Raw genomic sequence first — 17,996 nt, 5'->3', positions numbered from 1 at the left:
CTCAAAATGTTGAAAATAGAACTACCCTATGACCCAGCAATTGCACTGCTGGGTATTTACCCTAAAGATACAAACGTAGTGATCCGAAGGGGCACGTGCACCCGAATGTTTATAGCAGCAATGTCTACAATAGCCAAACTATGGAAAGAAACTAGATGTCCATCAACAGACGAATGGATAAAGAAGATGTGGTATATATACACAATGGAATACTATGCAGCCATCAAAAGAAATGAGATCTTGCCATTTGCGACGACGTGGATGGAACTAGAGGGTATCATGCTTAGCGAAATAAGTCAATCGGAGAAAGACAACTATCATATGATCTCCCTGATATGAGGGAGAGGAGATGCAACATGGGGGGTTGAGGGGGTAGGAGAAGAGTAAATGAAACAAGATGGGATTGGGAGGGAGACAAACCATAAGTGACTCTTAATCTCACAAAACAAACTGAGGGTTGATGGGGGGAGGGGGTTGGGAGAGGGGGTGGGGTTATGGATATTGGGGAGGGTATGTGCTATGGTGAGTGTTGTGAAGTGTGTAAACCTGGCGATTCGCAGACCTGTACCCCTGGGGATAAAAATATATGTTTATAAAATTTAAAAAAAAAATTAAAAAAAAGTAGTGCATGTTGTAAAAAAATAAAATAAAATAATTCTAATTTTTATCACGTTTGCCAAATACTGTAGTTATAAATGTATGCCTTTAATTGAAGACTTGAATGTTTTCTAATTTAAATTTTAAATTAAAATTTAAAACATCTTACTATAAAAGTGAGCAATAGCACAGGATACCTATAACCTGAAGACACCATGTAAAGAATGTGTTTTTAGTTCCCTTAATCCTCAATGTAAAAAGAAAGAAGTAGTGCTTGTTTACATACCAAAGCATACCTGAGTCTAAATTTATAAATTATAGATATGAAAAGCAAAGGCATGGCAAAAGGATATGATTAGACTAATCTGGGATTATAGTGTGAAACAAATTTTTGTCTGAGTTTTGAAGAAAGTAGCATTTGTGGATTTTTTAAAATTTAAAACTACTTAGTGTTTTAAAGAAAAGAGGACACAAAGTATGGTAGACAATAGTATACTAAGTATGATAGCATTAGCTTTAAGGAGAGTTACAGTCTCATTAAAAAGACACAGTACAACAGCAGTGTATGACAAATGTTTCCCCAGAGGCATGAGGAATGTCTTGATTTAAGAAGGTCAAGTTAAGAGTAGGCATAGACCTTTAATAAAATTGTACACATAAAGCCATGCACACAAAAGGTATTGAGTAATGCATGCACATTTCAGATGTGGTTAAAACCCATTTACTAGTTAAATATTTAGCCAACATTCTAGAGAGAATCACATATCACTCTAGTTAGGTTTGAGAATGAATACAAATGCCCCTCTAAAGGACGCTCTGCCTGAGTGCTGTAGCAAGCCACTACTCAGCAGTTATACAGTAATAAAAACTGTGCTGAGCTACGCTTGCTGGAAACCCACGGGCCTATTTTAGTTTAAATAGGAAAGAGTATCTGATATTCAAGATCAAATTTTATTCTCCTTTACTGAAAACTATTTATAAGTGCAGATGTATCAGAAGCCTAGAGAAAACCTGGGAGCAATATGATAAAACCATAGTGGTCATCTCCGAGGGATAGACGTGTATATTTTCCATATTTTTCTTTGTATTTATCTTGTTTTCCAAACATTTTTAGAAGAGTAGATGTTATTTTATTTTTTTTATAGATGCCATTTTAAATTATTGTTTAAAAACAAAATTTTATCATTTTGCTATGTTTTTAAAATATTTTATGAAAATGGCTAGCAAATCAAGTAGAAAGAGTACATGACAAAGTTAGAAAGTTCTGGAGTCTAGCTGGGCTTGACACAGAAAATATGAGATGCTTTGTTAAATTTAAATTTCAAATAAGCAATCAAATAATATTTTAGTATACAGGGGCACCTGGGTGGCTCAGTGGATTAAGCCTCTGCCTTTGGCTCAGGTCATGGTCTCAGGGTCTTGGGATCGAGTCCTGCATCAGGCTCTCTGCTGAGCGGGGAGCCTGTTTTTCTCTCTCAGCCTGTTTCTCTCTCTGCCTGCCTCTCTGCCTACTTGTGATCTCTCTCTCTGTCAAATAAATAAATAAAATCTTAAAAAAATACTTTAGTATACATATGTCTCATGAAATTATTTCAGACACACTTATATGAAAATCGAATTTACCTAGGCATTCCAGGTTTTTATTTGCCGAATCTGGCCACTATAGGCTGCCTAGTTCTATCTCTAGGTGTGTGACCTTAGAGAAGTTGATAACTAAATTAGGTTATCATTTTTTTTTTTTAAGGGAGGGAGACAGTAGGGATGGAGAGGGTGAGGTGGGCAGAGAGAAAATCCTAAGCTGACTCCACAACCAGCACGGAGCCCAGTGCCGGGCTCAATGCGAGGCTCAATCTCACAACCCTGAGATCATGACGTGAGCCAAAATTGAAAGTAGGATGCTTAACTGACTGAGCCACCCAGGCACGCAATTAAATTAGGTTATCTTAAAGACCCTTTCTAGTGAGTGCTAATGCTTTATGATTCTAACATACAAGGTGGCATAACCACCTAAGACCTGAAAGTGATAGCACATGGTGTGTGTTCACATCCTATCAAGATCTTTCTGAAGGCCACACGATGTTTTGTATGGTTTTCTTTTCTTTTTTTTCTTTTCTTTTTTTTTTTTTTGTTCTTCTGAAACAGAGTTCTTCAACTTTGGGGGGATTTTTAGAAAATGGGAAATCTCACTTTAGGCACATGCCTACATCCCTCTTAAGGACCAAGGCACTCATTTCCCCAGCTGCTATGCTTATTGGCTACATATAGCTCATAGTCAAGGCTGCTAATCTGCTCAGGGTAAGACCCCCTGTCCAGGGTAGCCCACATCCAGGGATCACTTCATGAGGAAGCAAAGGATCAGCTCTCTTGCCTCAATTCAGGGTCATGACAGCTCCAGAATTCCCTGTGGGTCAGCTAAGGTCCTAGAAGTGACTACAAGACAGTTTAACTTCTTCCACTTCTGTTAACTCCCTTACAGGTGCTTCTTCCTGGAAAATACCCCAATAACCCTCGCTCACTGTCTAACCCCTCTTCAGACATAAATCCAAATAGGTAACATGCCAACTTTCTAATAACATAACAGGTGGGATTTGAAATAATGACATACAATTTCATTGCTGCATAAATAACTAGAGATAATAAGTATTATACACACGGAAATATTTATGCATGCATGAATAAATTCGGCGAGGTTGGAGGAAATGATGAGGGAGGCAAGATAACAGAACGCCTGGCCTGGTGCTTGAAGTCAGCCCTTCCTAAGTGAAAGGGTTGGATGACGATGCTAGACTGAGGCTGGAATAAAAGAACCAGAGATGGAACCTCAAAGCCTCAAAACTGAAAGAAGAATGACAAGTATAGGCCTTGCGGCATTAGGTAAAGATTGCTGGAAGCGAGTGCAGGAATCTTCTCACTCCCTACCCCTGTGACCATAATGGGTCATTTGCCTGTTCTGGGCTTCAGTTTCCTTACCTACAAAATGATGAGGGGGTGTAAGATTGTTTCCAAATCTTATCCTGTTCTAGTTATAATTATAATTTAAGATTACCTGTCACTGGCATGCCCCTGACAAGTCTTCTTTATTCTTGGTATTTTACTTAAACCCAGAATTATAGTACCCTCTGTGTGTGCATTGGGGGGAGGGCCATTGTGTGAAATTCAGTAAGTTAATGTAACTTTGTAACAGTACCAAACTGAATTACTAAATGTCACTTGAAAAGGATGAATTTTTCATGCTTCTGCAACCCTATTCATTTGTTTCTATGTGGTTATATGCAATAAAAGAAGTTCAATGCTTTTCACACCCATTTTGCTTTTAAAACATTCAATAATCAACATTTCAAATGAACCAAAAATCTTAAACATCTCAACCAGAAGAAAATGCTGGAAAAATTGAGGTAACTTATTGGTAGAACTTTAGCTTTTCTTTAAACATTTTTTTAAAAAAGGATTTCATTTATTTATTTGACAGAGACAGAAAGATCATAAGTAGGCAGAGAGACGGGCAGAGGGGGGCGGGGAAGCAGGCTCCCCGCTGAACAGAGAGCCTGATGCAGGGCTTGTTCCCAGGACCCTGAGATCACGACCTGAGCCAAAGGCATTACCCACTGAGCCATCCAGGTGCCCTAGAACTTTAGCTTTTCTTTAAACTACTCTTGTGTGCCCTTTGACTTTACAAATCAGTGTCCATGGTGACACAGGAGCATCACTAACCCACAATGCCTTGATTTCTAACACTCCTTTCCAAAATAGAAGATCTAACTAGGCTCTGAATTTGCACGTGATTCCAGTGAGTTGGTCAGGTAACTGCTGGGTTCTCAGCCGAGGCTGAGAGAAATTCAGAAGTGAGCGGAGTTTTCAGGTAATGGTGAGCCCCGAAGGAAATGTCTACATTTCCAAGTCCAAAGGGGCACTTTCTTGTTACTTCTGTGGTTACAGTCATTGCCATTACCATCAGTGTTTCCTGCTCCTTCTTTCATAATTGACCAAATGGGATACAAGTCCTGAAAACAGGCTTGGGCACAGTATAATTTCCTAGTGATATACCACTGCCTGGCTGGCACAAATAAAAGTAGAGGGTCATGTGCACAACACGCACATGGAAGTTACTGACACCCCAGAGCCAAATTCTTAATAGTCAGTTCACGAATTCGTACTGGCACTTCCCAGTTGTTTATGCAAAATGTTTAAATCCACTCACTCAAACTTCCTTCCCTGTTGACTTTCCCTTAATTAATATTGCTGGAGGAGTGGGGGGAACCTAAGTGCTCAAGTGTTTGTTTTCCCAGAAGCTGAGGAACGTTGACACAATGCCAATACTTTTCATAATTACTGGAGATGAAAAAAATGAATAGTTTATGATGCATGTCAACGAAATTGTTTCAGAAGACAAACTTTATTTTTCTAAGAATAAGAGAATACAAATAAATTTACTCCAAGAAGAACATGCTTGCATGCCTTTGTCTTAAAGTTCAGTTTGGACTTACTGATAACAAACATAAATCCTAGACTTCTAAGCAGCTCTACAATTTTGCAGTTTCTTTTGCCTTTAATTGTCTGAAGAAAAGGCACATTGGTACTAAAAGCAGATAGACATTGTTATAAAACTCAGTAGCTACATTTAGGTCAGAATAGGGTTACTATTAAACACAGAGAAACACTAATCTATAAGGCTGGTAGAAAATAATTCAATTGAAACAAATTTCCCAGTAAATTCTAGATTTATGGTAAGTGGATTAAATCCTGATCATTGGTTAAACATGATAGTCTTTTTGTATCCTAAGAATTCTGGGAGATTGGAGGAAAAAATTATTTTTTCACTAAAATATATTCCACTTTATAAAGCAATGAGTTTTGCCGTCCCTTTATTCATCAGAAACATACTATCTAAGAGCAAAATAATTAGCATTTCTTCCACTCTTCTTAATACCAGTATTGTAGCCACTGAGGCCCTACGTTTCTTGAACATGATCACTTTGATTACCGCCTTCAATTTAATGTCAGAATCCATTCATAAAAAGCACACTGCTTATTATGAATATGGGGGAGGAAAAGGGAAAGTTTTAACCTTGTATTCCTAGAATAGAACGCTTCCTTTTCTTAAATTCTATCCCTCCCTTTCTCTAAATTTCCTTAAATTTTAATAAAAATGCATATGCTCATTTCAAAAAATATTTACTGAAGCTCCTACGTTAATAATAACAGTACAATAATAACAACAATAATATCTAAGGTCTATCAAGTGTTTCCATGTGCCAGGTTCTCTTCTACGTGCTTGACATACACTCTATTGTTTATCCTCATAGTTTCTCCATGAGATAGAGACTGTTACAGATATCCTCATTTTACAGTTTGGAAAACCAAGGCACTGAGTCCTTAAGTGACTGGCCCAAGGGAGGTCACGTAGCTACGAGTGGGGAAGCCAGGATTAGCAAACACCCCATTTCCACGGAGGCATTAATATGCAGGCAACTGCCAAGCAATTAGTGATAATTACCTGACACATCAAAAAATGTCTGTGCCCGTCCAGTCCCCACGCTGCTCACAGCGATGCACTCATAGGCGCCTTCGTCAGACAAAGTGACCTTTTCAATCTCCCAGTTCACACTGGAAGATTCTCTGGGGTAACAAAATAGAAGCCTTTTCAGTTATGACAAAAACAAGGCAAAGCTGAAAGCAGAAATTCCATTTTTTTAAGTATTCATTCAAAAGAAAGATCTAAAAATAAACGGATTAAACTGCAGAGTTCTTTATAGCTTAAAATGACATACCTTTTAATTAGAACATTATGCTTTCTGAGCAAAAGTCACAACAAAGGCAGTAAGATATGGAGTCTGTGCATTTCTTTAAGGAAACATTTTCTGGCTATTTCGAAATATAAGATAATGAGTTAATAGAGAAACACTCCTTAAATCCTCTCTCCTTTCACATTATTTCCAGTTTTGGGTCATGTTCGGGGTGGGGTTCTTAGCCAAGGCAATTCAGCCACATAATTCATAAGTTTGAAAGTAGAAAATAGACTTTTTGATTCCAAAAAGATAAGTACCCTTTAACTTTCTTATGTCTAAGGTCCACATAAGACTATAGAACTATCTGGTTCAATCTGCGCATATATCAAGAAAAGACCAAAAAAATCAGTTTTATTACCAAACCTGTCATTTAGGTTAAAAAAAATTCCTTCCTATAATACTTATCCATTCATTTAATAAACACTATTCTTTGTTCTTTAACACTCTTCAAATTTTTTCTCATTCTCTGGAGGTGTCTTAGTAATAGATATTTAATCCTAATAGATATTTAATACCTAACTAATACATAATAATAGATATTTAATAACTAATTAGTAAATATTAGCAAGTATTTACAAGATTCTAGTAATTTACAAAACAGGCATTATATTAGTTTAAAATATAATTGAAAATCAAAACTATTTTCGTAATTTTTATAACCTTTTTATAGCTATTTATAACCTTAAACATAGCTATTTATAACCTTAAACATTTATAACCATAGCTATTTATAACCTTAAACATTCTGGACATAGGTGAGATGAAATGCCTACTGCAGAGTCAAGACACCTTCCACTGGAGTCTGAAAGTGTAGTGAGATATAATATCACAGTAATGACTCCAGATCTCTTGCCATCCAGACAAACCATACCTGTCATCAAAAAATCATGAAGAACTTATTGAGGTCTTAATGTGTATTTAGCACATTAGACTTTGTAAGCAAAAGTGAAGTCATAGGTTCCTGTCATCAGAAAAGTGAGAGAATGAGCAAAGTCATTGTTCCATACATTTAAGTAACCAAGAATATTCATTTTAGTTAGTTTCTTTTCAGTTGTGAATGCATTGGGTGTCAGCGGTCCTTACTGTCACATTCAGAAGGAACAGGATTATGAGTTGACTATCAGCCCTAGTGATCATCTAAGCTATATCTTTAGTGCCTAACAGCAGTAAGTTGAGTCCAAGTTTATGATTGTCATTGTCTAGGAGGTACGGGGAAGTTCCAGGAAGACAGGAGTTTGAAATACATAGGGTCATTCATGTTTTCTCCAATGCCTACTTCACAGCCAAGCATATATTAGGATTCATCAAAAACTTAGACACATGGAAATTTTAGAACAGACAGTACCAGTTCTTACAGTCCCAAGTCCCTTGTTTTAGAAACAATTAAGTTGAGATTCAGGAAGAAGGATAAGTGATTTGTTCAAAGGCACGTAACCAGTGTCAGATTGCTTGAAGAATATTCTTTACAGTGATATTTTCTCTCCTCTTATTTAGGACATATGACATGAAAATAATTCTTTTATCATACTGTCGTCTCAGTTAACATTAAAATTATATGGCCACAATAAGAAGTTTTGAGGGCATGGCCTTTGGAATAAGGAAAGAACATGTCAAATTCAAATGTGTCCCGTTGCGCATGCAAACTAATTCTCTCTTACATCCCCTAGTGACCATAGCGACTCACATAACAAAGATTAAGTCACATGTCCCAAGCTATTAGGAAATCTAGGGCAGGGACATGTGAGTGAATCAGAGTTAGAGTATCAATCCATCACCACCCATTCCAAATCCTGTCTTTAGCCTTTCACAACCAAAGAGCTTAATATATGTCAGCAAGGCATGTCACATCTCCGGGCCACAGAGCTGGAAAAATGAGAGAAAGAATTCTTGTGGCTTACCTCCCAGGAATTGTGTGGAATTAATGAATTAATGTTTACAAAGAATCTCAAGTGTCTTTGAAATATGTTACTATTTAAACATGAAGCAGAATGATTTTATTTCATCAGGAAGTTATGCAGCTTCAACATTTGATACCCTGGTCAGTTATACTGCTGATTATTAAACATGGAGCTAAGGCAAATCATCAAGTTGTACAATATTAAAAAAAGTAGCAGAAAATAATACAGTTCAATCTTTAAATAGAATTTTTTCCAAAGTTAGGTTAATAGATAAAATGGGTTAATACTGTCAAATATTTAGCATCTTATAGAAGTTATATATATTAGTATTGAATTAACAGCATAGAAGTTCTGTAAAATAATTCCTTGAGTTTTTACCAACATGTTGTTTGTTTCATTAGTAAGTTAAAAAAAAGAAACATTTTCCAGAAATCATCCGCCAGTTTTCAAGGTCTACTTAATTCTATCATAGATTATACTTATCTAAAAACAATCAACCGTCTTCACAAGGAAAGTCAGTGCCTTCTTGCCCACCTCCTCTGACTGCTAAATGCTGTAGCCGCACATACTCCCACTCCCCCTGTTGCCCCCAACAAACTCCCCTCCCCTGACCTTCTCCCCACCCTTCTCCTCCAGCCATGGTGGCTTCCTTCCGGTCTTTCTTTCCCACATGCCAGTTAGGTTCAGCCTTTGTGCATCTGTACTTACTGTTCCTAGTATGCAAATGCTTTTCCCTAGATATCCGCGTGACCATCTCTCACCATGTTTAGGTCTTTGCTGAAATGTCCCTTATCTTGAATTTCCAGATTGCAATTAAGCCAAAAACACACGCACCACATCTACCAACATTAATCTCATCCTAATTAATCTGCTCTACATTTTGCCACAGTACTTAATCGGATTCACTTATCATAACACTTTAAATTGTGTTCAGAGCTTGTTTGCCCCAAGGACAACAAAGCTTAAACTTTTCTCTTTTGCAAGGACTCTTCCAAAATGTGGTCCCTAACCATGTGTTCATAATTTTGTATTCTTCCTGTTAACAAGAGACCCTCAAAGGGCACCTGGGCGGCTCAAATCAGTTAAGTGTCTGCCTCTGGCTCAGGATGTGATCTCAGGGTCCTGTGATGGATCTGCATTGGGTCCCTGCTCAGCAGAGAGTCTGCTTCTCCCTCCCCCTCTGCCTATTGCTCCCCGCTGCTTAGAGTCTCTGTCAAATAAATAAAATCTTTAAAAAAAAAAAAAAACAAGCGACCCTCAATTTATATAAAATTCAAATTCTTTAAAATCTGGATCAACCCTTGCATGAATTCTAGCACTTATTAAATTAACATATTATATTATATTATATTATATTATATTATATTGTTTTCTATCTTTCTCCATTACAATATAAGCTTCATGAGGGCACAGACTTGGGTCTGTTTTGTTCACTGCTATATTCCAAGATGAGGGAACAAGTAAGTGGGAATTTCCAATGAAAAAGCACATTAAAATGTATATCAATTTGTATTTAGATGTTTAAAACTGTCTATAATTCCTAATAAAAACATGCACGCACTTTAAATACTGGTCTACTCCAAGTGTAACTCCATTTCTGACAAAGCTCAGGGTAAACGGTAGAAGACTCTCAACAGAGCAGGGAATTCGGCCTGGCTGCAGGTAGTATCCTGGGGTTTTCTTGGGCATTGTAACTCTGGGAGCATCTGGGAAGAAAAGAACATGGGCAACAAGATCACAATGATATTGTGTACTTCCTGTTAATCCATTCAAAAGCTTCATACTTTAATTATTCCAGTAAATCCTCTGCACTCCAATTAATCTAAATGACTAAACCCACTTTAATGATCTTTCTTTGTTCAAACCTTATTAATTTTTGGATATCTCCATGGACCCCTTTCTAAAGTATTCATTAAATCTAAGTCTCCATTTATTTTTAAGACACATTATTTTTTGGGCCACCAAGCTAGAAAAAAAAAAGAAAAAGCTACCAAATTAGTTACCATACTTCATTAACTGTAGAACCTATTTTTATTTCAAAAATGTAAATCTATGAAAAGAACCCACATGCCTTAGAATTGAATGCAAAGGGTAGTTTTTGTCCCAAAAATACTGGGAAAAGCTGATTTTTAAGAATCTAATAGAGGGGCAGTGGGTTAAGCCTCTGCCTTCAGCTCAGGTCATGATCTCGGGGTCCTGGGATCGAGCCCCGAATCAGGCTCCTTGCTCAGCGGGGAGCCTGCTTCCTCCTCTCTCTCTGCCTGCCTCTCTGCCTACTTGTGATCTCTGTCAAATAAGTAAATAAAATCTTTAAAAAAAAAAAAAAGAATCCAATAGATTTTGTAGTATTCAGTTTAAGGGCAAAGACAACTAACTTTGAATAGTTCATATGAGGAAATACTAACAGTTCTATTCTCACCGTTTGACAATGATTAAAGAACAGCTACACAGTTGTTTCTGAATTTCCCAGATTAAAAACTTATGAATAAATGATAAACTGCTGTCCCTCAATCCAACACTATAATATTAATAACAATACAGATTTGTCTATCCACAGTTTTAGCTACAGTTCTAAATTTTGATCAGCGTTGCCATTAGCCTAGAGAAATAGCACAAATATAAAAATTAAAATGCTATCTCATGTCTCTAAATAATCCCTAATTGTGATCTTATCTCTATATAATAACAAATATATGAGTAACCAGCTCACCAATTAACTAACTGCCAACTTAGTACATAAAGACAGAATCATCACCAGATGTTTATAAAGAATTACTGTTCATTGGGGCGCCTGGGTGGCTCAGTGGGTTAAGCCACTGCCTTTGGCTCAGGTCATGATCTCAGGGTCCTGGGATCGAGTCCCGCATCGGGTTCTCTGCTCGGCAGAGATCCTGCTTCCCACCCCCTCTCTCTCTGCCTGCCTCTCCATCTACTTGTTATCTCTCTCTGTCAAATAAATAAATAAAATCTTTAAAAAAAAAAAAAGAATTACTGTTCATGAAGTAGGTTTCTGATAATCAATATAAACATTTAACCCATTTGGCCAATTTAGGTAGCTTGATCAAACATTACACATGTGTGCCAGGCTTTTTTTTTTTTTTTTTTTTTTTTGAGGTGAGGGGCGTAAGAGCACCAGAATTTCCCAGTTTCCATTCTCACACAGAGTGAAGCAATCAGAATTTTCAGATCTGCAATCAGTAAGACTTAACATGCAACTTTGGATGTGCTTTTTATGATTAAGAAAAATTCTGCTACCTAAATGTAGATGCCCATCAATTTGATAATCCAGTAATAAGGTGAAGATATTATTTTTTTTTACATTAGAGTTCATCCTTTTAGGACATCATTCCCTGAAACCATCAATACTCCAGTGTTCAGTAAAATGATGTCTCACCTGGGATGATACTAGAAAAGGAAACACTTGATACCCTCTGGAATAGATAATCATCCTTATCATAGCCTGTTACTTTGAGAAAGAAAGCTTCATTCGGTGGTATAAAGTCAGAAATATTCCACACGCCATAAGGTTTTCGGTCTGGGTAGTATTTAACAGGAATAGTCTTAAGAGAACTGCCTGAGGTACTCAGAAGTTCAAGACGATCTACTCTGGCTGGGATGGAAATTCCAGAAGTATTCAGCAGCACATAGGTAGGTATTCCTACAAGAGAAAGGTTTTGTTATTACTTACAAGTAACATGCAATGGAGGTTATAAATTCTTGCATTATAATAAGATAAGTATCATGAGTACTACAAACTCTCCTATAAATTGTGGCTTAATTATAGAATCTTTTTTACATAAATAATGTATATTTACAGAAACTTTGGAAATCCGAATAATGATTTTTGTCTATTTTAATAATAATTATACATGGAAAAACTAGAATTGTGAATTCTGTGTTACATGATGTTTAATAACATGAATATTTAATTTTTAAAGACTCACTCTTTGTATCTCTCTAGTAACTACAGCCATAAAATAAATAAACAATAAAAAAGGAAATTTGAAAAGTCACAGTAGGATTAAGCATTTTTTAGCTATAAAACTATAATCCTACATGAATAAAATAAGAACAAGGTTTAAGAAGTAGCAGGAATTTTACCTTTGAATGCACAATAATATATGATGTCTTTTAATTTTTTAGCTATCTAGACACATAAAATCCACATTTTTTTTTACCTTAACAACACAGCAATGGAGAGATGTCAGTAAAAAGTCTCAAGACCTAGGTCAGTAGTTTTAAAGGTTCAGTAAGTTTAGGAATCCACTGTGGTGCTTGTTACAATGCGTATTCCTGTGTCCAACCTAATTCAGTTCTAATTCAGGAGAGCTGGCGTGGGTCCCAGGAATCTTAATTTTTAACAAGCTCTCTGAGTAATTTCAGTATCACTGGTCTTGGGACTAGACTTTGAGAAAAAAAAAAAGGACTATGCCAAGAATACAATTATGTTTAAAGTAAAGATGTTTGTTTCCCAATTTTGTTAAATACAACAGAATTATAAAATCACAAACAGTTCGAGAAATATTTTTGCACTTGGATATCTACCATGTCGATTTTGGTAGTATGTACATACAAACCTTGCACTGGTCTGCTGACTGTCTTTTTGAAGTCCAGGGTGGGCTTTCTGGAAAAACCAGCTCGGAAATCAATAGTACTAAGGCCAGTGATGCGAACAGAGTGCCTTCCACTGCTTGAAGTCTGAAAAATGTTGAAAGACAAATCCCATCAGTTGATCCAGGTTACCAGTCAGAACACTAACCAGGATGGGAAAATACAGAGTGCTTAATTAGGACGGATGTCCAATAACTGAAGCTCTGACCTGGATGTTCTAACTTAACTAGGATTCTACACCTTAAATGCAAGTTTCATAATACATATCCCAGAGGACTGCCCTAAAATAAAATTCAGTAATACACTACAAACCAATGTTAAAAGATACAGGTGTTCAGTCACCAGTGAATAGCCCTGAAGTTAATTTTTAAAAGCTCCACGAGGATACAAATCTTTATTTTGTTCACTATGGTTTACATGGTAGATGTTTAGCAATATTGATGAAATGAATGAATGACTAACTCTTCTCCCCTTACTATCCAGGTTTGATTCTGGAAGATATTTCCTTTTTATTTGCCTCTGGGAAGATATAGCCAGGGCAGGCACTCTTGACCACTCTCTAGATTTGAGCCAACCAGCATCCCCAGCTCAGTCAGCAGTGTCCCTGCCAAGGCACTAGGTGCTGGAGACACAAATGTGAGTACAACATGGTCCCTATCCTTTAAGAGCTCATGGCTTGTGAAGAAGACAGATGGAGAAATAGAAATCTTTAATATGATACAGTATTAGAAATACATAAAAGGAACAGATTAGACTATAGTTTGGCTCAAACCTCCTAAAGAGGATGATGGCTGGTACAGGAATTCAGTAAAGTGTCAGGATATAAAATCAATGCACAGAAATCAGTTGCATTTCTTTACACCAACAACAAGACAGAAGAAAGAGAAATTAAGGAGTCAATCCCATTTACAATTGCACCCAAAACCATAAGATACCTAGGAATAAACCTAACCAAAGAGGCAAAGAATCTATACTCAGAAAACTATAAGGTACTCATGAAAGAAATTGAGGAAGACCAAAGAAGTGGAAAAATGTTCCATGCTCATGGATTGGAAGAACAAATATTGTGAAACTGTCTATGTTACCCAAAGCAATCTACACATTTAATGCAATCCCTATCAAAATCCCATCCATTTTTTTCAAAGAAATGGAACAAATAATCCTAAAATTTATATGGAACCAGAAAAGACCTCAAATAGCCAAAGAAATATTGAAAAAGAAAGCCAAAGTTGGTGGCATCACAATTCCGGACTTCAAGCTCTATTACAAAGCTGTCATCATCAAGACAGTATGGTACTGGCACAAAAACAGACACATAGATCAGTGGAACAGAATAGAGAGCCCAGAAATAGACCCTCAATTCTCTGGTCAACTAATCTTTGACAAAGCAGGAAAGAATGGCCAGTGGAAAAAAAGACAGCCTCTTCAACAAATGGTACTGGGAAAATTGGACAGCCACAAGCAGAAAAATGAAATTGGACCATTTCCTTACACCACACAAAAAAATAGACTCAAATGGATGAAGGACCTCAATGTGAGAAAGGAATCCATCAAAATCCTTGAGGAGAACGCAGGTAACAACCTCTTTGACCTCAGCCGAAACAACTTCTTCCTAGAAACATCACCAAAGGCAAGGGAAGCAAGGGCAAAAATGAACTATTGGGACTTCATCAAGATCAAAAGCTTTTGCACAGCAAAGGAAACAGTTAACAAAACCAAAAGACAACTGACAGAATGGGAGAAGATATTTATTTGCCAACGACATATCAGATAAAGGGCTAGTATCCAAAACCTATAAAGAGCTTAGCAAACTCAACACCCAAAGAACAAATAATCCAGTCAAGAAATGGGGAGAGGACATGAACAGACATTTCTGCAAAGAAGACATCCAGATGGCCAACAGACACATGAAAAAGTGCTCCACATCACTTGGCATCAGGGAAATACAAATCAAAACCACAATGAGATACCACCTCACACTAGTCAGAATGGCTAAAATATACAGGTCAGGAAATGACAGACGCTGGTGAGGATGCGGAGAAAAGGGAACCAACCTACACTGTTGGTGGGAATGCAAGCTGGTGCAACCACTCTGGAAAACAACATGGAGTTTCCTCAAAAAGTTGAAAATAGAGCTACCTTATGACCCAGCAATTGCACTACTGGGTATTTACCCTAAAGATACAAACGTAGTGATCCGAAGGGGCACGTGCACCCGAATGTTTATAGCAGCAATGTCTACAATAACCAAACTATGGAAAGAACCTAGCTGTCCATCAACAGATGAATGGATAAAGAAGATGTGGCATATATATACAATGGAATACTACGCAGCCATCAAAAAAATGAAATCTTGCCATTTGGGATGATGTGGATGGAACTAGAGGGTATTATGCTGAGCGAAATAAATCAATTGGAGAAAGGCAACTATCATATGATCTCCCTGATATGGGGAAGTGGAGATGCAACATGGGGGGTTTGGGGGGTAGGAAAAGAATAAATGAAATAAGATGGGATCGGGAGGGAGACAAACCATAAGAGACTCTTAATCTCACAAAACAAACTGAGGGTGACTGGGGGGAGGGGTGTAGGGAGAGGGTGGTGGGGTTATGAACATTGGGGAGGGTATGTGATATGGTGAGTGCTGTGAAGTGTGTAAACCTGGCAATTCAGAGACCCGTACCCCTGGGGCTAATAATATATGTTTATTAAAAAAATTTTAAAAAAGAGGATGATGGCTGAACTAAATATTGAATGATAACTCAGCACTGAAGTGACTCCCATGTGTAAAAATCATATGTAATTTGGATGAGGGCCACAGGATAAAACAGTAACACTAATGTTTATAGGGTACTTCCTGTATGTCCAGACTCTTTAAATACATTGGATTATTTAATTTTCATCACAATCTTATCCGATATATATCGTCATTATCATCATCACACAGATAAGGAGGTGGGGCACCGAGACTTTAAGTAGCTTCCCAAGTTCACAAGGCATTCTAACTATAGAGGTGGGGTTTTAATGGAAAGGTCAGTTTCCAGGGTCTTCACCACAGTGCTGCATTGTCTTCCAAGGGCAAGATAAGTCAGAGTTAGCCTCTTTCTCAGTATCTTTCAACCTACGATCTGAGGAACACCTATCTACAGCTACACAAAATCACTCAGGTTGTTTCTTGAAAATGCAGACTTCTGGGGTCCAGTCCAGATTTATTGGATCAGAATCTTTGGCGAGTGAAGCCTAGGAATCTACATTTCAAAAACCCACCCAACATTTATGAATGAGTTCACCATTATTTTTTTTACATTGATTATCAAGATTCTCAAGATAAAATGACCACATGATAGTAGCATTGATAGAATGCACTAGAAATATATGTGCCTATATTATACATAGCCATACATAAAATTTTAATCTGAGCAGCTAGATTAAGCCCACACCATGATTAAAAACATGCCATCCCCAGGGCTCTGCAAACTACAAAGCCTTCCTGAAATCACTGTGGTTCCTTGTTATTTAGCAACAAGGAGAGGAAAGATGAGGAGATATGTCCCTTTTGCTACCATATTTTTTTGTCATTGAGCAAAACCTGCAAAAACCCCAAAAGAAAAAAAAGTGAAAGAAAAGAAAAAACCTACATCTCCGTAAAAACAGGTTTGTTGTATTCTTAGTATAAAGGATGCTGCTAATGACCACAGCTCACTTTCCTAAGGGTTAAAAAGACTGTATGTTTAAGTGTGGGGGTCTCATTACCACCACTTGTTCTATTATTTCTAAAGGAAAATGTGTCATGAATTCCATGTAATAAAGCAAAAATATGTATCTATATATTATATCTATATATATATTATATATCTATCTATACATCTAATTTATATCTACGTGAGAAAATTAGAAATTACCCATGCTTGAAAATATGGCATCTTCCATTACTAAACAATACATTAAAAATAAGGCAGAGTTGATGAATAGGGAGCTTCCTTATAACCACTGTAGACTTAGTGTAAAATAAATTAATTTTCATCCTTAAAATACACTATTTAACAAAGTATGTTGAAATAAGGATGTAGGTTTCCTATTCTCTGAGCAATGACAAAAAGTTAACAAAATATTTTAACTTCATGTTTCTATATTATACGATAAACAGTAGGAATACCTGCATAGAATTTAAACGGCTTTGTAAATAAAAGATACTTCCAAATAAGTCAGCTTTCATGCAAAATTATATCCAACTCTATTAATTAGGGTAGTGGGAGCAAAGGACATCACAAATAAACCAAAATTATGGTTTAAAAATAATAAAAGGAAGAGATTTAAATTAAGTCAAAAAAGACCTCTGACACTCATGCATGCATTTATCATTCTTTAATCATTCTCTTGAAAGAATTACAATAATATTTGGATAATATTGTGGGAACACAAAACTTCACATTAAAATGTCTTTGTGGGGCGCCTGGGTGGCTCAGTGGGTTAAGCCGCTGCCTTCGGCTCGGGTCATGATCTCGGAGTCCTGGGATCGAGTCCCGCATCGGGCTCTCTGCTCGGCAGGGAGCCTGCTTCCTCCTGTCTCTCTGCCTGCCTCTCTGCCTGCTTGTGATCTCTCTCTGTCAAATAAATAAATAAAATCTTTTAAAAAAATAAAATAAAATGTCTTTGTAAGAAAGTGCCATAGGAGCACCTGGGTGGCTCAGTCAGTTAAGTAGCTGACTCTTGACTTCAGCTCAGGGTCTTGGGATCAGCCCCATGTGGGACTCTGCACTGAGTGTGGAGTCTGCTTCTTTCCCTTTCCCTCTGCCTCTGCCCCTCCCCCCAACTCATGTGTTCTCTTTCCCTAAAATAAATAAATATATCTTAAGGAAAAAGTACCATAGTTTACTTGATAATTTTAGTCTGTTTTCTTAAGATAAACTATTATTGTAGTCTGTTTCTTAGCTGAGCTCCCTTTTTCAAATATTAGTGTTAATAAGAACAAAAGGTCCTATGTATGATGATGTTAAGATGAACCAGGAAAAGGACAAAGAGAAAGAAAGAAATACTAACATATAAAAAATGCATACTGTAAAACAGTATAAATAATCGCTTTTGGTCTTTATGAAAACCCTGT

At 37.0% G+C, this 17,996-nt stretch overlaps 1 protein-coding gene across 3 annotated transcripts in view; it reads right to left on the bottom strand.

The window, feature by feature from the left end:
• The window catches only part of HMCN1 (hemicentin 1), a 477,402-nt gene that overhangs the window by 266,624 nt on the left and 192,782 nt on the right, over window positions 1-17,996 (bottom strand). For all 3 annotated transcript variants that reach the window (XR_007123082.1, XM_047705087.1, XM_047705088.1), the window contains exons 7-10: window positions 12,859-12,979; window positions 11,676-11,939; window positions 9,843-9,987; window positions 6,092-6,213 (exon numbers count right to left, since the gene is read on the bottom strand). Coding sequence is in view for 2 of the 3 variants with exons in the window: in XM_047705087.1 (XP_047561043.1) it covers window positions 6,092-6,213; window positions 9,843-9,987; window positions 11,676-11,939; window positions 12,859-12,979 (652 nt within the window). In the remaining variant the exon portion in view is untranslated. The remainder of the gene's footprint in view (window positions 1-6,091; window positions 6,214-9,842; window positions 9,988-11,675; window positions 11,940-12,858; window positions 12,980-17,996) is intronic.

Source organism: Lutra lutra, chromosome 15, assembly GCF_902655055.1.
Source record: "Lutra lutra chromosome 15, mLutLut1.2, whole genome shotgun sequence".
In the NCBI taxonomy this organism is placed as follows: domain Eukaryota; kingdom Metazoa; phylum Chordata; class Mammalia; order Carnivora; family Mustelidae; genus Lutra; species Lutra lutra.
The sequence above is the reverse complement of the archived record's forward strand: the minus strand, read 5'-3'. Positions and strand labels throughout refer to the sequence as shown.